The sequence below is a fragment of the Xiphophorus hellerii genome, chromosome 4 (genome assembly GCF_003331165.1).
Source record: "Xiphophorus hellerii strain 12219 chromosome 4, Xiphophorus_hellerii-4.1, whole genome shotgun sequence".
NCBI classification, from domain to species: domain Eukaryota; kingdom Metazoa; phylum Chordata; class Actinopteri; order Cyprinodontiformes; family Poeciliidae; genus Xiphophorus; species Xiphophorus hellerii.
Genome location: NC_045675.1, coordinates 33,297,299 through 33,320,924, shown reverse-complemented (window position 1 = coordinate 33,320,924; position 23,626 = coordinate 33,297,299). Strand labels below are relative to the sequence as shown.

The window sequence follows — 23,626 nt, the reverse complement described above, 5'->3', positions numbered from 1 at the left end:
TCAAGGTGGCTGTAATTCATCCAGTTGTTTGCGAACCGCAATTTTTTAAAAAAATGCTTCTTTTGGGATAACAACAACAACAACAACACTAATGCAAAGGGGGCCACTGGAACCACGTGGAATTGTTGGTTTTAATAAAACAGGAAATGAATGAGAAAAGGCAAAAGCAATGGAAGAAAGATTTGGGCTAAGTACCAGGCTGAATGGCACGCTTTATTTTGGGGAAACATTGCAGGGGGAAGTTTGAATACTGTGATGAAACAATATCAAAACTACTAAGGAGAAAGACAATACTTGATTCAAATTTAAATGCAATTTAAGCTCTACTAGATTTAGTAGATCTATTTAAAAATAACTCAAAAAAGTTAGTTATAATATTTCGTTATCTCAAATGAACACAGCTGATTACTACCAGCCGGTGGCGGTAGTGCAACAATTTCGTTGTTTGCCAACCGCCAATAAACATCAAAGAAGAACAAACAAGAAGAAGAAGAAAAAGAAGAAACCCATCAGTGAGGGAAAAGAGAAACTAAATGGACTTGATCAGATGTAGCTATGATCCCATTTTTCTCTGAGCTGAAGGATGGATCTCCCGCAGAGTCCCGGGCCGTCCTCCATCAGAGAGCTGTCCCACTGCTACCGCGCTCTTCTCGGAGGAGCATGTCCTAAACTAAGCGGTGCTGAGGTTGCGAGGCTGCTCTTTTCTGGCGTTTGTGGACAGGTGCCCGAAAGGGACACGCAGGAAGGCGCTGAAGCCGCGTGGGAGCTGATCGTCTTCAGTTTGACTCTGCTGAGGAAGATCTGCTGCGGGGTGTCCGCTCACAGCCTGCACGGAGCTGTCCGGGGCCCCTGGAGGGACATCCTCAGCCTGCTGTTTGACCGCATGGACCTCATGTCTCAGCTTGTAAGTAACCTGCTGGGTGAAACCACAGACAAACACGAGAAGACGTCATCATGAAGAACCCGCTTTGCTCCTCAGGTGCTCCACTTCCAGTCTGAGGATCAGGTGATCTCACATCTGGCTGCAAAGTCTGCATCTGTGTGTGTTCTCTACCTCATCAGCACATCAGTGAGTAGTTCAAAAAAGGAAGCGACTTTTCCAGAACTTTCTTACCTTCAGGAATCCTGCAGTGCTGAGCTGATTCTTGTCAAATAATGAAACAATTTATGTTCTGGTGGAACATCGTAACAGACTTCTGAATGTAGGTGCCGTCTCTCTTCCACCTCGCTGTAAATGGGCCAATGTATAAGGGAGTAAATTTCTCCCCAAAATACTCAGAAGTTTTGAGATTGATGTCAGAAATTTTGACCTTTGAAAAAGTTTCAATTTTTTTTTTTAGAAATTGTCTGAGATTAAACTAAAATTTTCTTTTCCTTTTAGTGGAAATGTACTCATTTTTCTATCTACAACGCCTCAATGCTGTCATACTCTTCTGCTGGTCTGTGGAGCATAATAATAATAATAATCTAACAAGTTCATAATACAGGTTAAAGACTAAAACTGCCACATTGTCTGGACTCAAAGACCATTACACATTTTAATCTGTTAATTTTAAAGTCAAATATAGTTCAGATCACAAAAATCATAAGACTGTGGGAAAAATGACGTATTTTCATTTTGTGTAAGCAGAGCCTTGAAACACAGAAAAAGAAATGAGAGCTGCATTCAGACTTCATCTGCTGGCCAGTTATTAAAGACCACCTGTTAAATTTGTGCATAAATCTTTTTTTTTTTTTTTAAATATGGCTGTGACTCCCACAGAGACGTTTTGTCTCTGAATGTGGCCGGACTGCTGAGCTGCATTAACTCCCACAGTTCTTCATCACAGCTTTTGATTTTCTTCTGGGATAAATAAAGTATATTTAATTTAGATTGAATTGAGTTTAATGGAGTTTTCAATAAATTGATTCCTCCACTTTGTTTCCTGCTCCTGTTTCTTCTCCTAAACCTCCAACCTGGTTTGTGATCCAGCTACACAAACAATTAATACTGGTACATTCTGCTGAGCGATGATTTATTTATTTTTTTCATAAAACCCCCTATATGTGACCTCTCCAGGGTGCAGTGAGTCCTGTTTGGCAGAAGCAGTGTGTGCAGGCTTTCAGCAGCTCTCCTGCTGGTCCTGAACTTGATGCCTGCCTTTGGTCTCTCACTGAAGTCGTCAAAAAGCTCCTCAAAGAGTCAAATCAAGGTACTTCCTGTTGGTTTCTGTACATCCTGCTTCAGTCTTCAGGATCACTTGGTTCCCTTGTGGATATCTCAGAATAAGTCCTGCAGTATTTATTCTGTGCTGCACGTTGTTCACCCCTATGCTAACCACTGAGTCTCTGTTTTTGCGTCTAACGTCTGTCTGTTCCTCCATCAGTGCTCCTTGCAGAGGTCTTGGCGGCGTTTGACTGCAGCCTGACTACTTTGTGTTCTAAGCTGCTTCCTGAAGAGAGGACGGAGGTTGTCTTCGGCGGCTCATGGAGGATGACGTTCTGCCTGCTGTTGGACCTGCTGGAGGTTCTGACTGCATCGGGTTTGGTTTGTGGAGCTGGGCTCAGCCTGAGAAGCCAGAGGATACCTGCAGTCCAGTCTGCAGCGCTCCTGCTGACCGTCAGCTGCTGCTCTGACTACTTTGTGAAAAAGCGAATCCTGCTTCTGCTCAAGAGAGTTCTGCTTCAGAAGCTGGGAGAGGACTGGTCCCTGGAGGGAGCGGCTCTGTCCGTACGGGAGCACAGAGATTTGCATGCTGACCGCTGTGTGCTGACTCAGTGCGTCTTACAAGCAGTGGCTGCCGACTGGCTGCAGAGCCTGCAGGTGGAACGGGCTGTGTTCTTCGGAGGGCGAGAAAAGGAAGGCCTGAAACCGGACGGCACCATGCTGAGGGCAGTCAGTCTAGTTCTTCTCAAGTCTATAGAGCTTCACCTCCAGACAGCTGCGGCTGCAGGTCAGAGTTCAGCTTTGTGACTTCATGTTGTGGGTCTGGTCAGTGGTGATCTTAGCACTGCTGGACTACAGCTAAGTTCTGCATGGTGCTCGTATGTTCTCCAGGTGCATGCATGGATTCCCTTTGCTCACCCTCCAAATACATGCATGCTTGGTTACAGCTGCAGCTTGTAACTTTTATAAACCTGTTTTGTTTGTTTTTTACATATTTGATAAAATTCTCACTATGTCATGAGACAGATAATCAGCGAAAAGATTGATCTCCTCCCTGTGCTCCTACTGCCATCTGCAGAAACAACCAATCAGAGCCTGGAGGAGGGTTTTAGCAGTGTCAATCAACGTCATGTACTTGCTGCTAAATGTGACAATGGTGGAGAAACAACTTACTGTTCCAGAAAAACTGCTTCTCCGTCATTGGTGGCTGTGCTGAACACTCTGATGTCAGCAATATGTTTTAGTATAGCTGAGAGCAAGGGGAGGGTGTGAGCAGCGTGTACACAAGCATTGGTTCACAGCACTAAGACCCTCCTCCTGACTCTGATTGGTTGTTTCTGACTGAGCGGTGTATTCCTGCAGATGGCAGTAGGAACACCGGGAGGAGGAGGAGGAGGAGCTCTTTTTTATTACATTTAATTTCCCTCTGGGATTAATAAAGTATTTTTAATTGAGTTTAAGTTATGCTTTCAATTGAGGATAATCTTTTAATCCCTTTAATTCCTTTTGTATTTAAAGACTGTAACTCAGAACCTACTGCAGATTTTTTGTTTTTTAATTTGGTACAGACCTTAGAATAAAATGTTGGAATTGGAAGTTCAGACCTTTTTAAGAAAACCATAAATCAGTTTTGGTCAGGAAAAGTCTGATCTGTACTTCTCCAGATCTTGCTGAATTTCAGCGATATAACAACCGGAGTCTAAAATCATGTGTACACTTTGGGAAGCATAATGGTATTTCTGTGCCCCATGCAGGTGTGGACAGAACCTCAGAGGTTGACTCATATCTACAGAGTCTGTGGTCCTGGTTGAGGAGGCTGGACGTCTCTCAGACTGAAGTCAGTCACTCTTGCAGCTGGATCAGCCTGCTGTTTGGAGAACAGGATGATGACCTAATGGAGGCAGCCAGTGCATCTCTGTCCATATTCCTCAGCTACAGGTAAAACAGATATTAGCTGAGTGTGTCATTTACATGTTTAATTGCTTTCTGACTACATGATGCAGATTGAAGTCCAGAATTATTCACAGTCCTGGTCGAGTTAGACTTCCAACTATTTTCACTCAATCAAGAAGTTTGTTTCTGACAGGAAATGAGTTCAGCATCCCTCAGAACTCAGAGAAACAATGCATTTTTTATACCTACAAATGTAAAAGAGTAACTTATAGATTTAGTTTATTTAAACAAAGGCTTGTCAAAATTTATGTTCTTAACACTGGGCTATAAAAAATATTCTTTTGGAAGTTTTGAATTGGATTAGGACTATTTACAACCACTGAATCCAAAAATGACATCCATATTTCTTTGATGAAGTCCAAGTCTTTGGAAGGCCTCTGTACCATCACCCTAATCTGTAGCTGTCTGCCTTAAAAAAATACTTCCATTCACTGCCAGGGGTATGAATAATTTTGGGCTTAGTTGCAATTCAAAAATGTTAAAGTTGCCCATCTTTAACAGAAAAACTGTAAAGAAAGTGCTGATTCTTTACACGTGAGCGCTCCTTCAGGCAGGGAGGACTAACTACCACGGGGACTCATGTTTTCCAGACGGTGTTCAGGCTGGGACAGTTATTCAGTGCTGGAGGCAGCCTGTGCATCTGGATGCAACCCTCACTGCCACTTTGTGCTGCTGCTGCAGAGCCTCTCCTTTGACCACAGCATCCTCCTCGACTTCCTCATCTCCTCGGAAACCTGCTTCCTGGAATATTTCGTTCGCTACCTGAAGTACCTCAGAGGAGACTGGCAAGGCTTTGCTGCGGCGTGCGGACACAGAAATGTGAAACGTCTTGCTGATGCTCATGGGTGTGAGCTTGGTGAAGGCCTTCAGCCTGGAGGTTCTGTCCCACCACTGGAAGGCTCCAGTTCGGGCTCTGGGCTTCGGCTTGTAGAGTATGACAGTTCTGACGAGTCCAGTGAAGAAACCCCTGATGGGAACAAACAGTCTGAAACCACAGCTGCACTGACGACTGACAGGAGTTCCAAGCTGAAAACCAAACCCAGTTTATCAATGATACAAAGTGAGAAAGTGTGTCCGACTGCAGCAGCTGTGTTGGAGGAAGAGACGTGTGACGTGTTGGACAGAGTCGTCTCCTGCCTGTCAGAACTCAGACAGGTGGTGACGAGGCTGCAGACTAAACAACTCTTCCCGTACAACCCTTCATCGCTCCTCAAGCTTCTAGCACAAGTAGAGAACTGTTATCAGAGGTCACCACTTTCATAAGCTGTTTGAATGAAAAATAAACTATTTTTGAAAACTTCATTAGCCTTCCAGAGTAAGATGTTTTTAACTTGAGGCGTGTCACTTCTATGATTTTAATTTGAGAGTCATGAGAAAGAAAGGACCACCCTGTCACTGCAGGGCTACAACGATGGGCTGCAGCTGTGTTTACCATCCAGTAACTTCCTACTATCAGTGTGTGAATGGAAAATGACTGATTTCATGTAAAGCGTCTCACAAAGCACTGTATAAGACTGAAGTCATTTTATTACAGGCATGAGAACGTAGAAACAATCTGGTCTAAATGTAAGGCAGATTGACACACAGCAGAATCCAGCTCATGTTGTACTGAACAAAAATAATGGCACATTTAGAAAAACACTGAACAAGTAAGGCTTGTTTGGAGCAGGGTCCTGACTGGACATACACAGCGAGATTCATCGCTGTGTATGTACCTGGATTTATTTGGACTCATAACAGGGTTTCTGCTGTTTGGAGCTCGCCGGTGCCTGGCATATCGACAAATTTGTGACGGACTGAGCCAAACACTCAGACTGATGCTGTGAGACAGAGGCGCGAGTTGGATGCGATTCTTTCGCAGGCAAACTTTGGATGCTAAAACTCACTAGCGGGATGGAATCGATCTTGGAGAAGTTGTTAGTTTTCGGCCCGATGGGAACGACCACTCTAATTTGGATGGTTGGAAATGTACCGGGTGAGACTTTGGGACTGATAGAAATTTTAAGTCTGCCTGTTCTACAGACAGTTTGTTTATTCTGAATCTGTCTCCCTGTGTCTGCCAGTCTTGGCTGACTGGCTGGCTATCTTAAATCTCCTGGAGTTTATGTAAACAAGTCGCTCCTTCCTATCTCCTTCCAAATGACCGTATGGCAGGACTCAAGGACATGTTCTGAGATAATACCACTTCTCTCAGAAACTGTTTTCACATGGGAGAGCAGGCTGTACGAAATCCATGGTCCAACCGCAGACTCTTCTCATTGTTTACAGATACATTACCCTGAGGTCACTGCCTGCCTTTGCTGGCCAGGTCTTGAATGTTGCTACTTGTGCTATCTTCCCTGGATGTGTCGGTCCTTGCCCTTGTCTGTCTGTCTGTCTGGTTTATTCATTATTTGTTAGAAACTGTGGAGTACTAACCATTTAACCCAGAAAAAGAATTAGAACAAACTTAGAATCCAGAGACTCACTATTTAGACCAATACTTTACTTTTTAGATTACTCTAATTTATTAGTAATTTTAGAAATTGTTGAGTGTACACTATTTGGACCAATACCATACATTTTGAATTACTTTCTTAGGTTATTATGCAGAGAGTCTCCTATTATTGTAACCCAGAAAAAGAATTAAAATGAAATTAGAATCCAGAAAAAAAAATTCTTATTATTACTTAGAAACTGTGGAGTACTCCTTACTTTTACAAATTTAGAACATACTTAGAAAGTGCAGAGAATACTTACTTATAGTTATCTAGCAACCCAGAAGAGGAATTAGAACGAACATAGAATCAAGAAAAAACTACTTCCAGAACAGGAACATTTACTTTTACAAATTTGAGCATACTTAGAAAGTCCAGAGGATACTTACTTACGCTTGTCTAGAAACCCAGAAACCCTATTCTTCCAACCCAGAAAATGAATTGGACCAGAGGATACTTATTAATACTTATCTAGCAGCCCTGAATAGGAATATCTATTTTATATACTTTGGATCAACATTATTAGATTTTTTTTCTTCTTTTGCTTTTTGCTTTAGTTGGTTATTTTATTTGTATTTCCTTTTTAATTTATGTAAAGCACTTTGTATTGCCTTGCTGCTGATAATGTGCTAAATAAATAAAATTACCTTACCTTACCTCAGTGAGAAATACACAAAATAATAATGTACCTAGCTTGAATGTTCCAGGTTATTTGCTGTCTAACTGCCTTTGTCGGCTCAAATAGAGTTATTCTGGGCATTTTTTAACAAGAACACGCCTACCAAGATTTAGAACAAACTGAGAAAAAAAGAGCTTTAACTCAGGGAGAAATGTATAAAATGGACTCTTAAAAAAGGATGCCTAGCTTAATGTGTCTTTGATCACTGTTGTAAGCTCAAATACATTGTTTTTAGTTGCTTTGAACAACAACATGTCTGTTAGGAGTATTTAAATCGAGTTAGAAAAAGTTGGGGGAAAAAGAACTTTATGTTACAGAGAGAAGCACAAAATGGACAGGTTTAAGAAACGGATGCCTGGCTGAATGTTCCAGTTTACTTCTGTCTGAAAACCTCTGTTAGCTTAATATCAATGTCTTTAATGGATTTTAATGAGAAAATCCCCAAAGTTGGTTTTTAATGGAGTGAAAATAGAAAACAATAGTTGTATCTCAGTGACTGATGCACAAAATAGACTGATTAAAGAAACGTATGCATGTCTTGAATGTTAAAGTACATTTACTATCTGAACACCTTTGTAAGCACAACACCCTTTTTTTAGGTGTTTTGCATAAGAACATGTCTGAACAAAGTGTAGATAAAGTTAGAGAAACTGGGAAAAAAGAGCTTTGTCTGAATGCAAGATGCTTTAACGGCCGTGTCTGGAGGGTCCTGACTCAGTTCTGGGATATTCAACATTATGAGCACAATTAGCAAACTGCCTATCAATTTGTGTCATTTTAGAAATAAAAAATCTAATAATACAATCCTGTAAATGTCTGTATCTAAAGTAAAATCTAATTTAATTCAGATCTTGTTTGCTTCTATTCTTTACATGGCTCTCCTCTGAGGGAACCTGTTATTTTGTGCCATATCAGAAACTTTGTAAAGGAACATTAAGATCTCCTCAGGGCAGTAAAACACCTGATGCTGTTTGTCAGCCTGCCTTTACTTCCTGGAGGGGAGAAAAAGACCTTCGCAGGTAATTGTAGCTGTATTGGGCGTTACTTAAAAAACGATAGTACAGAGACTAGTTGCTGGGAATCTGCGTGCGTGTGTGTGTGTGCGTGTGTGTGTTGGGGAGGGGTGGTATAAAGGGCTGTCCTGCCAGCCTTCATTTCTCACAGCAAACACAGACAGCCACCTGGAGTGGAAACAACTGCCCTTACCTTCTGTGTTTGATGGCAGTCAGTGGATAGGTAAGTCTGTTTTACTTTGACCTTGATATGTGATATTTAATCTGACCGTCACTCACTGTTTTGGCTTTTTTTCACTTTTTAAGTATGTGTAGCTCTGGGTGTAGAAACATTGAGCCCTGAAGGTTCATTTATCTGTCCCAAAGGTTTGTAACCTTTGTCCTAATGCTGTAAAAAGCTTGTGATTAGTCACTTTGGATAAATAAAACCTTTTTGTTTGAGACGAACAGGATGTCGATGTCTGGGTTAATCCTATGAGCTCAGAGCTGAAATCACTCCTGACAGGAGTTCCTCCTGATTCACTGGAGATAATATCGGCTGTGATACAGTGGAATTATTGAGCTTCATTATTTTTGGCTTCATTCATAACAGGTGTGGTTTAAACAGAAATACACAATAATACTATTATACAACAAAAATATCTTATGCTTCAATTGTGTATGAACTACAGTTTGAACCAAGTGAAAAATAAAAGGAGTCACAAATGAATGGCATGAAGCAAGCTTCAGCTTCTTCCTGCTCATTTTCAGGATCAGTGGTTTGTTATGAATCAGCCGGAGCGGTGACACACTCCCTCACTGTGTGCTCAGCTTTGTTTGTCAGCTCAAAGGAAAGTCAGTAATATGGGTTGCCTGGCTCTGGTCTCCATTAACATTGCAGTAATTTATATATTTATGAGTGTGTGTGTGTGTTTTTATATATGTGGGCGTGTGTGGTGAGAACATAAGCTGTTGTGTTCAACTTTGTTGCGTTATTGTATTATATTTCTATTTGTAACCTGCCAAGGTCCTGCAGGTGAGAATTAGCTTATGCTATAACATGGTACAGCACATTGGATTCTGACATTTACGTTTGAGCAGTGCACTGTCTGTTATTTAAGTAAAGTTTATTATTCTTATTCTTATTTATTTATTATTAATTATTATTATCACCTCTAAGACAGAAAAATCTGAAGGGTGTGGTCTGCATTTATGTTTAGCCCCCTTTATTCCGGTACCCCAAATAAACTCCAGTGCAATCTGTTGCCTTCAAACCTGACATTTTAAGTCCAAATTCCTTCACACTCCTGGCAGATTTAGGTTGAAGGTTGCTTCACCAATGTGTTTTCTCTTGCTCAAAGTAATACTACTGTTTTGGATTTGTATCTTTCTGTGAAGGGAGCAAAAGATTAGCGTGATGACAAGGAGGCCAGGAAGCTCAAAGAATTGGAGCAGCTCATAAACCATAACTTGGAAAAAAATCAGTAGGCTCTTAATCCATAAACATTTGACATTTTTAAGAAAAAAATAAAACACAGAGGTTTATGGTTAACTAGACTTAGCAGAAAAACTAATAAATTATGGTCAATGGCTGATATTCACACTGCCACTGATTCAGCACCACCAAGCCCTCTGACCACCATCAGCAGGTGAAGCGTCTTGCCCAAGGACACAATGATAGAGACAAACCAGCAACCTACAGAAATAATCCCTACTTCCTGATACGTTGAGTTGATTATTTCTTTGTTGTAGTAATAATGTCTTAGTGTTGGAAATCCTGTTGACATTGATGAAGAAAATGCAGGAAGTTTAATTATTATCCATGAACATGCTACACTGAGTGTTAATCAAAAAACAGCAGCAAGGGAAAACTGACATTCCTGATATTTTTGTTGGGATCCTATCAGGGGTGTCAAACTCCAGTCCTGGAGGGCCACAGTCCTGCAACTTTTAGATGTGCCTCTGCTGCACCACACCTGAATAGAATAATTAGGTCATTAGCAAGGCTCTGGAGAACTGATCTACACAAGGAGGAGGTAATCAAGCCATTTCATTCCAGTGTTTTGTACCTGTGGCACATCTAAAAACTGCAGGACTGCGGCCCTCGAGGCCTGGAGTTTGAGACCCCTGAGTGGTACCAGGTTAGCATCAGCTCGCCCTTATCATCTGCACCTGTTTCAGGTTACTTTCAACTCGGGCTTTGTCAGCATTTGCCTTGTTTATTTTGCCCGCCTGCTCTCTCTCTCTCTCTGTGGGTGAATGAGTCTGACAGGGAGGGACGATTGTTAAAAAGGCGTGGATTTTAAAACCAAGAGAGCGATGAATAGGTCAATATTTGTTTAGGAAATATGGCTGTTTGAACAGGGAAATTGTCACATCTTTAAATGCACACTGCTTGGTGGAGGTTCTCTCTGGAACTTTATTTTTACTATTCCACTTAGACCACAGGAATAAATAAAACACAATAAGAAATGACTGGACCCTGTGCACGTGTGTTTTCTCCAGGTTTCCTTCCAAAAACGCCATGTTAGTTTAGTAGCAGAGTCTATGTTCACCTCAGGAGTGAGATAGTGTGTACACAGGGAACTTGGATACAACTGATAACATTTTCTAATGAAACTGTTCTTTTGTTTGTTGTCTCATCTTCACACCCTGTTTGCTTTGCCTGCTTAGAAAGGAGATGTTGGACACTCTGTACCAGTGGTTCTGGTGGGACAAACTGTGGCTGCCAGCTGAGCTGTCCTGGGCCGACTTGGAAGACAAGGATGGTCGGGTCTATGCAAAAGCCTCCCATCTCTATGTCACAGTCCCCTACGCCTTCAGCTTTTTACTGGTCAGATACCTGTTTGAAAGGTAAGAGTTCACATGCAGTTACAATATGTGTTACGTATAGTATGCATTTTTTCTACAAATAATGAACAAGAATTAAATATAGTTTTAAAAGACTAACAAAAGGACTCTATGCATTTATTAACAATACACCGTCTTAAAAACGAAGTTTGCAATAACAGAACGGAATCATTCTTTTCATTCAACTGTTTTTGACATATTATGCGGGCAGAACTTTTTTCTTGTGTGGTTTCTGAGAAATATAAAATGTGGGTATGAGATGTGGTAGAGTGGGAGGGATATAAACTTCCAAAGAGCTAATGTACTTAAGTTCTTGTACAGTGGCCAAAAAGAACTTTGTCCTTGTTTTTCCCACCTTGAGTAAAGAACAGACATTATCTTGGTGTTCTTGAGGATTTGGTGTTGGACTTTAAAAAAAATAGATAAGCTGTATAAAGCAAAGTGTAACAGATTGTAAATTGTTTAAAATAAATTGTGTAAATTATTTTACATTATGTAAATAATTCAGTGAATTGTGTAAATTACTTAAAGTGAATTTCCACTTGATTGACACTGTTGGTTGTTTATATTTAGTTTTGATTTAATGGCACATGTAGTTTTCCATGTTTTATTTTGGGCCTTATCGGGTGCCATAGCCAATCAGGGTTGGCCTTATAAAATCTGGCAGCAATCAGTTTTACTGTGAATGGCTGGAAAACAACTGTCAACGAGATTCAAATGTCTGCGTAAACAAAAACAAATGATTTGCATTCCTCCAGTGAAAGCAGTGAGGTGCGTTTTGTTTTGTCATCCATCGAGGCTCTGCTGAATGTTGATCAGGGCTAAAATCTCAGAACTTACTGTAGATTCTTAGAAAATAAGCATGCATGTGTAAATAAAGTACAGTACAACACTTTGCCAAGAAATTCATTCCTATTTATCTTTTCACACTTTGTCATGTTATGATCACACACTTTAACTTATTGTAGTCAAGTTTCTAAAAAATATTTTACCATACAACCCACCTAGTTTAATTACAATGCCAATCAATGGGAAAATTGCCTATCTAAAGAAAACTAATTATGCTAAGTTATTGTCTCTGAAGCAGTCACTCTACTGATCAAGCATGTCGGGACGGTGAAAAGGAATGTCTCCTTTTAACAAAAGCCATCTGACACCATTGGCTCAGGCTTCATATGACAGAAACAACACAACAGAAATACATCCAGATCCGGAAAGTATTTTCAATGGAAAGGAAATCAAGTACATGAAAATAATAACAGCAATTGCTCCGTTTCTCTCAGGAGAGACACAGTTAAAAACTGAAACTGAACCAGGAGTATTTCTACATCCTTCTCCACTGGCACGGCTCCTTCTGAATGTGTGTTTCATGTGATGCAGGTGGATAGCAACACCACTCGCAGTCTCTGCAGGAATCAGACATCGAGTCCATCTGAAAGTAGAACACAACCCCATCCTGGAGAACTACTACAGCACTCATAGTAGAAATCCACTTCAGGTAAAACAGTAAATTAAAAATGTACCAGCCAGTAACAGAAAGAGTTATGTTTAAAAGAGAAGAGCAGCAAGTTCGTTAATGTTTAAGACCAACAAAACTTTAACATGGAAATTCATTTTGACTAACTCTGTGAGGATGAAGGGCTTGGTGAGTTTGCATTATGTCCTTGTGAATGTGTTGTTTTTTTCTGGGTACTCCAGTTTCCTCTTACAAATTAGGTTAGCTTGCAAAGCTACTTGTGAATGATTGAGTCATTCACATGAACACCCACCTCATGCCTACTGGTTGCTTGGAATAGATCCGGCGTTGTCTATGGAGATGCAGTCCCTCTCATGTCATTGTTTTGCCTATAAACATGGTGGCTGTGGGGTTGGTGACTGAATTCCTTACTTTGAACTGGAAGAAGACCAGTCTGGCAACTGGTGTCCTAATGAAACCTTGTTGCTTTGTTCATAACACTGAAGGTTTACAGTACAACAGCTTTCCTATAGCTGGGTTCTTAAGGCCCCTGGGCTTCCACAGGCTGGAACTTTTTTAAGAGCTGTGGTGCAGCTATGCAAATACACATTTGTGAATAAGATCAATTGTGTCACAGAAAATCCCTTAAAATGGGTCCAGACTCCGGTAGACTCAAACTAAACTATTTTTGAGATATTTTAGATTCCCAAATACAAGATGTTAACACAGAAATGATTGAGAACATTTTACCTTTAAACATATTTATTCAGCTTGTGTGTTTAATTCCAGGCTGATATTAATGGGCTGTCTAAGAAAAGCAGTTTGCCTGTCAGGCAAATTGAACGCTGGTTCAGAAGAAGACGGAGGCAGGACCATCCTGGAGTCCTGAAGAAATTCAGAGAGGCCAGGTAATATTAGTCGGCTAAATAAATATAAATAAATGTTAATGACTAAATAAAGCTAACATTGTGACATGCCCAGTGAGCAAAATATCTGATTCCCATGTTAAAGTTGTTGATGGCCATAAAATAAACGCCTCATGGAGCTACAATTTATATTTATAATATTTCATCAATGTTTAGACCAAACTATATTGCCTGGTTTAAAAGTTGTCTAAACTTTAAACTTAACTGATAATTTCATAAGGTCCACATCATTTGCACTTTTTCCTTTTTGAGAATCGCACAGACTGAGCACTTTTGATTAAATAATACAAATTGAGTCTATAAGCTGAAATTGGATGTTGTCTGGAGATTTAATACAATAAAATCTGCTGCAACAACCTAAAATGTAAGTTACTGAAAAAATGTATGATGTACTATTCAACCACAAAACTTTATGAAAATCATTATTTTCTCAGAAATCTGTGTTTATTATTATTTTTCTGTGTTTCTGCTCTGGCGACTTGTTCCTGGATTTCTCGTGGCGCGTCTCAGATGTTAGTTCAGTTTGAAATCAAGCTCCCAGGGTTTGGAGGAAGAGGGGAAATGTAATCTGCTGATTCAGTGTGTGAGCGCAGCAGTCGACCAGGACAAGAGGAAGATGAGGGACACCAGAAACAACAATGCAGCAAGCTGAAGGCCACGAGCAAAACTACTTGGCCTTCATGAACTCCTCAGCAGAACCTCAGGAAGATTCCATCCACATTGCATTGATTTAGCAAAAGGAGCCCAGACCGAGCACTGAGTGCAGACACTGTACAACAATACATGGCCCTACTTTTCAGAACTCTGCAATTAAAAGAATACTTTTTGTTGTTCTGATGCAATATTCTAATTAGTAAATGTATCTTGGGTTTTGAAATAATCACCAAAATGAAGTGAAGAGAAATTAATGTTCTTCATCCCATACCACCTGGATTTATTTAATAGAAACACTTTGCTATCTGATTCTTAAATAAATGAACTTCTCAAATACATGAGATGCACACATTTGAGTCACTTCAACAGTTCATTGTTCTGTCTAAGCCGATTAGCAAGAAAACAGAGTTCAAATAGCCACATGGGAGTTACCTCACGGCTGTGGTGTCATCTTTGATTGTGTAAGTGTGCAGTTGTGTTTGTGATATTATTTTATTAAATACTCATAAATGTGCTATGTAATTTGTGTGCATGCAATGTTTCTTCTGCTGCTGCAGTTGGAGGTTTGTCTTTTACCTGTCTGCATTTATAGGAGGAATCGCAGCACTTTATGATGTAAGTATGAAACGCATTAAAGGGGCAGTATTATGTAAAATGACTTTTTTGAGCAACCCTGATACCGATACCCTTCATCATAAACATACCTAGAGTGTTGCTTTGACTCTTTAATGCATGCATAAATACGTTAATCTCCATGGCAACCACTCAGTTGTGCAAAACACCCGTTTGGCCCTAATGCCACCTTCGAGGCGCAGCTCCTCCTCAGAGCTGCAGCTTCCAAGATTTTGAGCTTCCGCCTTTACAGAACAGACCTTCCCGCTTCTCCCCCACTCAGCTCCTTCAGACTAGCCAGCAGCAATTAGCAAACACCTGGTGGAACTGCACATCTGCTGAGCTCATCATACAAATTACTTCTCAGCTGGTTAAAACGTTGGTAAAGTGTTAACAGACGAGAAATGTGGTGATAACTTTCTGAAGGCAGAGTTTTTAAAGAGACAGTGGCCCAATTTCAAAGTGTTAAATTACACAGTTAAATTTCTTTTTAGTCATATTTGCTAAATTCAGCATTTTTATAACAACTGAAGGTAACAGTTTCAGTCTTGCACTATGTGGCTGCAAAATACACAATACTGCCCTTTTAAAAGATATCTCAGTTTCAGTAGCTTCTGCCAATTAGATTTTCATTAACTGACCAATTATGATTTTCTTTGTGTCGATATTTTACAGAAAGAGTGGCTGTATGACTCTAGACAAGTATGGACAGGTTATCCAAAGCAGGTTTGTTTATTTAATTACATTTTTCTTTACAGATAACAACCAAAACTTTGACATTTACATTACAATTTACAACAATTTAATTAAGCAAATATGAAACCCAGATTGATGTTATCATGTTAGCATCTGTAATTCTTTCATATATGGTGACCAATTTATAAAAAGTTGGTAGCAGCAGCAAGGTTGCAGGTTTGAATCCCAGCCTGTGCTCTTTCTGCATGTCGATTATACACAGCCTGGCCAAAAAAAAAGTCGCCACCTGGATTTAACTAGGCAAATAGGTACAAGCCTCCGATTGGATAAGTACTGCATAGGCGATTATCTTTCAGCTGGCAACAAGTTATTTAACCCCAGCTGATGCAATGAGTAACTCCTCATTTCTTAAACAACCATGGCAAAAGACACATCCTGTGGTCGTGGAAAAGACGTTAGTCTGTTTAAGAAGGGTAAATCATTGGCATGCATCAAGCAGAGAAAACATCTAAGGCAGGGGTGTCAAACTCCAGTCCTCAAGGGCCGGTGTCCTCCAACTTTTAGATGTGCCTCTGCTGCACCACACCTGAATAGAATAATTAGGTCATTAGCAAGGCTGGGAGAACTGATCTACACAAGGAGGAGGTAATTAAGCCATTTCATTCCAGTGTTTTGTACCTGTGGCACATCTAAAAGCTGTAGGACAGCGGCCCTCGAGGACTGGAGTTTGACACCTGTGATCTAAGGAGATTGCAGAAACTACTAGAATTGGGTTAAGAACTGTCCAACACATCATTAAAAACTGGAAGGATGGTGGGGAACCATCGTCTTCCAGGAAGAAATGTGGTCGGAAAAAAATCCTGAATGATCGTGATCGGCGATTACTTAAACTCAGGAGTATGGAAGAGGGTCATGTGGTCTGATGAGTCCAGATTTACCCTGTTCCAGAGTGATGGGCGCATCAGGGTAAGAAGAGAGGCAGGTGAAGTGATGCACCCATCATGCCTAGTGCCTACTGTACAAGCCTGTGGGGGCAGTGCTATGATCTGGGGTTGCTGCAGTTGGTCAGGTCTAGGTTCAGCAACATTGTGTGCCCAAAGAATGAGGTCAGCTGACTACCTGAATATACTGAATGACCAGGTTATTCCATCAATGGATTTTGTCTTCCCAAATGGAACGGGCATATTCCAAGATGACAATGCCAGGATTCATCGGGCTCACATTGTGAAAGAGTGGTTCAGGGAGCATGAGACATCTTTTTCACACATGGATTGACCACCACAGAGTCCAGACCTTAACCCCATTGAGAATCTTTGGGATGTGCTGGAGAAGGCTTTGTGTAGTGGTCAGACTCTCCCATCATCAATACAAGATCTTGGTGAAAGATTAATGCAACACTGGATGGAAATAAATCTTGTGACACTGCAGAAGCTTATTGAAACAATGCCACCGCGAATGCGGGCTGTAATCAAAGCTAAAGGCGGTCCAACAAAATATTAGAGAGTGTGACCATTTTTTGGTGGCGACTTTTTTTTTTGGCCAGGCAGTGTATGTTCTAACCATCCATGGAGCGGGTTCTCTCTGTGTTCTCTCACTTCTTCTACAAACATGACTGTTAGGTTAAATGGTTTCTTGGTTTGAGTGTCTGTTAGTTGTTCTGTGTCTCTGTGTTTCCCTCTGATGGTGACCTCTCACACACTGTCTGCTGCAGACAGGCAACTCCCTCCGAGCCCCACCCCTCGAAGATGAGAAGTTATACTGAATGGAGTTGAAATGGAGAGCACAGTTATAAGGAATAGTTCTTTTGTATGTATAAGTGTGTCCTGTTGTTTCATTTTGTCCATGTCTGTCCACAGTCCATGCTGGATTCTCAGTACTGGTATTACATCCTGGAGATGAGCTTTTATGGCTGTCTTCTCTGCAGCGTTGCTTTTGATGTCAAGAGAAAGGCGAGTCATGCACCTGAAAGATCAAAACGTCAATCATGTTTCTCAGTTTCAGAGTTCTATGTAAATTATGTGTAATTTCATGTTAAATACTGAAAGTTAAAATTTTCTGAAAGTTAGAAAGCTTTAAAATTTAGACATGAAAATACTGTACTGGATGAAACGAAAGCTTCCGTAGGCAGAAAATTAAAAATGTTCTCTGCACTCTGCTGAGAACCTTTATTTCTATTATTGGTTGATATCCTTTCCTCTGTGTATTTTTGTGTTAAATGAAGGATATCATTTTGTTGTTTGTAATTCAGGACTTCAAGGAGCAGATCATCCACCATTTGGCCACTCTGGTCCTTCTGTCATTTTCCTGGTGTGCAAATTTCATCCGAGTAGGAACCCTGGTCATGCTGGTCCATGATGCTTCTGATATTTTACTGGAGGTCAGTGAGAAATATGAATCAGAAATTCGGACACAATTATAGTTAAGCCAGAGATTTTAGTCATAACATGCTGTATTAATACACTTTGAAATCTTTGCACGGTACCAGTTTACTTAGGCGTAGGTTCTGGATTCACTAACAGAATCCTATGTATCTTTGCTGTCGAGGGATATAGTTTGTCTTGGACCCTGATCTAAGCTTTCATGACATCACAGAGTTTCCTTCCTGAAACCCCTCCCTGTTCTGGTAGCTCAAGCTAAAGTGGGTTTATGCAGTGCATTGTGGGATGAATAGTTCCCAAACCAGCCTTTTGTAGTTTCAATTCTTCATGGCTGGAGATCAAACAGTTACACCAATTTGACCTCCTTCTCTTAACTGTTTGAAAAAAAAGAAAATTTGTGTGTCTTACAAAATTGATGTATATAGATTTACATGTTTTTACATTCAGACCAAACTGAAATTAAATCCCTTGTTTGTGTGCATATACTTGGCAAATGAAGGTGAATTTACTAGGTTACAGGACCAAAAGATGGTCTGAAAGAGGCTTTAGGAAAACAGCACCGAAACAGAAAGAAGGAATCAGAATTTTCAAATTATATACCTGCCAAAATGAGAAACTAATTAAAAACTACCACACAAAATGAATGCATCAGAGGAAGAAGCACATAACACCATGCTCACCGTCTCATGATGTCAGTATTGCATGCCAGTCTTTCAATATTGGTTCCTTTAGATCAGTGTTTCTCAAACTTTTTCAGGTCAAGGACCACTTAATCTATTTAACAAACGTCAAGGACCACCTAACCTGAAACTGCCCCCCCATAAAACTTAAAATATGATTCAACCTGAAATGGAAATATTAGTCTCTTGACCATTGCAAGATCTTAGCATTCTGTTTACTCCCCTTGTCCTACAGTCAAAAATGATCCGCCCTAACAAAAGCCCCACAATTAAGCAGCTTACTTGAATTTGAAATCTAAAATCTATTTTGCATGACGAAACAATTTATCAAATCAACTCAATTTAGTTGATTTTTGTTATCATGTGTTTTTTTGTTATGCAGTTCAAAAAGGTGATCAACATTTTTATAACTGTCAATTTTCTTTCACACAGTAAAGGTTTATTATTGTAATTATATAAATGTGAAGTAAATACTTCTGACTAATTATACTAAAAGGGAAAAAGTCAACAATTTGTGACGTTTTTTGTCAGCAGTTCATTCGTTTATATTTTTTAGGAAGTGAATTATAAAGATTCTTCACTCAGTACAAAATGTGCTTGATTTTGTGGACAATTTTGTTCTTATGTTGAACAAAATCATAAGAACAACATGATAAACATTTTATATTCAACAAACGTGTTGAACATATTCCAACACCTATACAAGCATTTCATTGCTTTTATGTTGAAGCAATAAAATGTTGAAGATGTTCAATATAAGAACATCTTTAACATAAGACATTAAACATAAGATGTTCAAAATCGTATGTTTTGAACAAACAAAATGTTTGAAACTGCAAAATGGTTTTAAGTCAGTTTTCCATTATTACTTTTAACACAATCCTATGGTAAGCTAGCTGTAGCGTCACACGTTGAGCTCACGTCACGGCAAGGAAACGGTCGTTTACGTGCAGTAGCACGCAGTAACCACTAAGGGGCGGCCGCAGACCACCAGTGGTCTGGAACCATAGTTTGAGAAAGACTGCTCTAGGCAATGAATAGTTCATTGCTGTTCATTAACACATGAGACATGTTTTGGTATTAATTGCTTAAAAACTCATGTTTTGTTTGTTTGTTTTTTTAATTTTTTTCCAGTCTGCCAAATTATTCAACTATGCAAAATGGGAGAAAACCAGCCATGGTCTTTTTGTTGTGTTTGCCATTGTGTTTATGGTAACACGACTGATCATCTTTCCGTTTTGGTAAGCTTTTCCAAGTGTTCCGATGTACAACTACAAAACATGATGCACAGCCACATGTTTGCAAGATTACGTAGAATAATAGATATTTCTGATTTTTTGATTTGAGCAAATCAATTTGATTTGTTCAAATCAAAATATATGTTCATGTGCAGAACGTATATCGTGATTGGTATTATTTTATGCTTTATATGTTTAAAAGTTTACTTTTTTTCAAATAAAAAAAAAGTAAATGATTCTTATGATTCTTTATACACAAACATAACAACACAACTCAAAGGCCCATACAAAAACACGTCAAACCAAAACTAGATGAATAAAATGCTCAGAGCGGCCTTATAGACCTTACAGACTCGCCAAAAATATCATAAGAATGTTAAGAAGTGAATAATAGTACAGGATGAATAAGTGATTAATGCTGATCCGATTCATGTATTCTGTTTTCTAACTGTTCACACTGGGGGAAAACACTCACACCAGTAGTTGTTGTTCTTCAGGTTGATCCACTGTACCTGGGTCTACCCGGTTCATCACTACCCAGCCTTTTTTGGCTACTACTTCTTCAATGTGATGCTTGTGGTCCTTCTCTTCCTCCACATATTTTGGGCCTACCTCATCTTCCGCATGATCAGGAAGTTTCTGTTTGGAACAGTAAGTTGTTGTTCACAGTTTCTGTGAGACTGTGTGTGTGTGTGTGTGTTAGTGGATTGCGTCAACTCAAACGTTATCTGTGTTGATATGGTTGATGGAACACAGAAGTGCATAAATGCAGCTTTGGACTCCATATGGTCAACAGTTATCAAAGCCTACTGCACAGCACCTCAGACCTAAAGGATTTGGACAAAAGCCACATCATATGCAGGTTGTGTAACAGAAGAACAATACTGCAGGGTTTCATCTAGAAGCGAAGGTAAAAATGTCCTCTGCCACTGTCCATTGACCATTGCACTGGCACTGGAAATGACAGACCTTCCATTTAACTTGGGGTGGGGGGAATACAAAAATCTTTGCAGTTTAACCATCAAGTATGATTATGATTTGTAACCATCAAGAGTTGTGGAAAACCAAGGCTCATGTAATAGACACCACCCTTTCAAAATAACATCCTACTGTGAAGATATTACACCGAAATGATAGAATGGTAGCATATTATGTTCACCAAAGATGGTTTATTTACGAGCCCGTGATTCATTTATTTAATTTTTTCTTGTTTTGTGTTACTAAAATTTAATCTTTTTTTATTATTGGTGCAATAATAAAACTCAATGGATGAGTTTTCTGTGTCTACTTATAAATAAATTATAAGTACCGGTAATCTATTTATAATATAATAGTGGCTTTATGAATCCTTACAGAATGCAGTCATGAAGTGCCAGGAGATTCCTAGATCTAGTTCTACAAGAACGTTTTTTCAGGCTTGGTGTTTGACTGACTTTGAACCTATACTTAACCATGGTATATCATAAGTTCATTATAAGTGTAGGTTTTCCCTATTTGTTTAAGCAAAAAAACATACCCATAGAATCGTTGTACTTCCCTTCAGTAAATCTGAGGCCATGTTTTCTTCAGGTAAACTGTTTCCCTTATTTAACTTTAGCTGTTGGTCTCACACCTTGAGGAACAGTATTTCTAACTTTGAAAGTTTAATTATTTTTTTCCTTAAACTTTTCTGTGTTAAAGCTAACAAGAGATGAGAGAAGTGACAATGAGGAGGAAGAACAAGAGAGCAGCCTAACAGAGGATGGAGATGTTCAACAACTCAAGCCCTTCAATGGACTGTCAAGAGATGCAGCCAGTGAGAAGAACGGATGCTTCGGTTTGTCTCCGCCAGAGAAGACCTGCTTATCAAGACTATGTCATGAGCTGGCTCAGTGTAACCAGTAAACATGGAGATGTGACAAAAAGAGTAGAGCTGATGGAAAAACAAATCACAGTTGATTGTATGTTTGTCATTTTTACAGATACTGAAGTAAAATAAAAAAAACCTTACTTCTCAAGTGGTATAATGAGCAATGTGGGAAACAGAGACTTTTTCCCCTTGTGTTCTGTTTGTTTTTATTTTGGTTAAGTTTCATAACTCATGAATACATAACCAGCTGACCTGCAATATAACTGGAACATTTCCATGAGTTTTGTGATGCTGATACTAATGTGGAGCAGGTCAGTTTGCCTGTTTATGTCCCATTTGATCTTCCTAATTCTGTTTAGTACACATGTGCTTCATCATTGTGCATCAGTTTGTTTTTCTGGGTGTCAAATATGTTCAAGAATTTAACACTATGCTCTCATGAAGACTTTATATCTCATTTCTACTGACTGTGGTTCTGAACCCTGGTTAAGCCAGTGGATTCTGGATTGTCAGCACATAAAATTAGATATGAAACCACCAAAACTGCAAATGTACAAAATGGCAAAGAGCAAAATATTCTGTAGAATATATTCTGCATTCAGTAGAAATGGTCACATTTTACAATAACTGTTTAAAAATGAAATAATTACATTTTAAAACCTACAATCAAAAGGTGCCTGTATAATGGGTTGTTTCGGTGGTTCATGTGAAGTAACAGCTGTGGTTTTCTCTCTGTCATCCATCAATCATCTGACACGCTTATCCCTAGTGGTGTAGTGAGGGGCGCTGGTGCCTATCTCCAGAGGTCAACGGGCGAGAGGCGGGGTCACCCTGGACAGGTCACCAGTCCATCACAGTCTCATCTATCATACTGTTTTTTTAAAGTGAAACAAGAAAATAAACTACTAAAAATAATTAATTTTAAAATGACAAATCATCAGACAACATTTTAAGCAGCCTTGTTGACATTGACATACTTTCAGGCTAAATCTTTTACTGGCATTATTCCTCATTTTATGTGGAACTAAAACATGGTTGGAACACAAGAATAACCAATCACACTCAGAATATTTAACTATATACATTATTTCACAGTTTTGCTTCATCACTTTAGTTTGATGTCAAACTAAGAAGTATAATCACAGTTTCTTATAGAAATGACAACAGTGCCACCATATGGGCAAAAAGAATAAGTATCTAGTAAAAGTATTTTCAAACACCATTAAAGGAGAAAAGCATGAATGACAAGTTTCAGGGGAAAAAAGAACATCATTTTTTTTTTAGAATTGAAAAAAATACAAAGAAAAAACATCCCAATTAGGGTCAGCGGAGGGGCTGCGGGAGGAGGGCAAGAAACAGAAATAAAGGAAGAAGGAGAAGAAAGCTCATAAGGCCAGCAATGAAAAAGACAACAGTCTAGAACAGGGGTGGGCACTCCTGGTCCTCGAGGGCCGGTGTCCTGCAACTTTTAGATGCATCTCTACTTCAACACACCTGAGTCAAATAATGAGGTCGTTAGCAGGACTCTGGAGAACTTGACTGCACTTAGGAGGTGATTCAGCTGTTGGATTCAGGTGTGTTGGACCAGGGAGACATCTAAGAGTTGCAGGACACCGGCCCTCGAGGACCAGGATTGCCCACCCCTGGTCTAGAAGACTGGTAACAGAAGCTAGCAGTCTAGAATTTCTGTCAGCTTCAGAGCGTCAAACTGGAGTGACTGGAACTAGTTGTTCCCAACCAGCAGGTTCCACTTAATGGGACAGTATTATGTAAAATCAACTTTTTGGAACTTTACATCATGTTATAATGTCATTCCCCCATCATAAACATACCTAGAGTGTTGCCTTGATTTTTTTCATGCATGTTTGAGAAATCTTTTAATCTCCATGGCAACCATTCAGCTGTGTAAAATGCCTGGGTGGACTGAGTGCGACCTTTAAGACACCAACACATTCCTCCCGACTCCTCATATATTGACGAGTTGGGACGATTTCTGACCATGCGTCACATATTGACGCGAAGGGGGTACCAAAAGTTGAC

At 39.7% G+C, this 23,626-nt stretch overlaps 2 protein-coding genes across 2 annotated transcripts; both read left to right on the top strand.

Annotated features, from left to right (window-relative positions):
• Window positions 1–398: 398 nt before the first annotated feature.
• On the top strand, window positions 399–5,401 carry lins1 (lines homolog 1). The gene is made up of 6 exons (XM_032561128.1): window positions 399–904; window positions 980–1,069; window positions 2,060–2,192; window positions 2,367–2,933; window positions 3,901–4,084; window positions 4,690–5,401. Exons 1-6 carry the CDS (start codon window positions 584–586, stop codon window positions 5,360–5,362), a joined length of 1,968 nt encoding a protein of 655 aa, XP_032417019.1. The 5' UTR covers window positions 399–583; the 3' UTR covers window positions 5,363–5,401.
• Window positions 5,402–8,357: 2,956 nt separating this feature from the next.
• On the top strand, window positions 8,358–22,025 carry cers3a (ceramide synthase 3a). Its single transcript, XM_032561129.1, has 11 exons — window positions 8,358–8,491; window positions 10,921–11,100; window positions 12,478–12,595; window positions 13,343–13,461; window positions 14,691–14,748; window positions 15,421–15,471; window positions 17,298–17,390; window positions 17,690–17,818; window positions 19,634–19,740; window positions 20,235–20,388; window positions 21,418–22,025. Exons 2-11 carry the CDS (start codon window positions 10,928–10,930, stop codon window positions 21,619–21,621), a joined length of 1,206 nt encoding a protein of 401 aa, XP_032417020.1. The 5' UTR covers window positions 8,358–8,491; window positions 10,921–10,927; the 3' UTR covers window positions 21,622–22,025.
• Window positions 22,026–23,626: the final 1,601 nt, after the last annotated feature.

What these genes read in the sequence shown, in the direction of transcription:
- lins1 (XM_032561128.1), top strand. Translation starts at nt 584, where the DNA reads ATGGATCTCCCGCAGAGTCCCGGGCCGTCCTCCATCAGAGAGCTGTCC. An exon ending in CCTCAAAGAGTCAAATCAAG is followed by an intron (nt 2,193 to 2,366) that starts GTACTTCCTGTT and finishes TTCCTCCATCAG; the next exon opens with TGCTCCTTGCAGAGGTCTTG. An exon ending in TCCATATTCCTCAGCTACAG is followed by an intron (nt 4,085 to 4,689) that starts GTAAAACAGATA and finishes CATGTTTTCCAG; the next exon opens with ACGGTGTTCAGGCTGGGACA.
- cers3a (XM_032561129.1), top strand. Translation starts at nt 10,928, where the DNA reads ATGTTGGACACTCTGTACCAGTGGTTCTGGTGGGACAAACTGTGGCTG. An exon ending in CTGATCATCTTTCCGTTTTG is followed by an intron (nt 19,741 to 20,234) that starts GTAAGCTTTTCC and finishes GTTGTTCTTCAG; the next exon opens with GTTGATCCACTGTACCTGGG. An exon ending in GGAAGTTTCTGTTTGGAACA is followed by an intron (nt 20,389 to 21,417) that starts GTAAGTTGTTGT and finishes TCTGTGTTAAAG; the next exon opens with CTAACAAGAGATGAGAGAAG.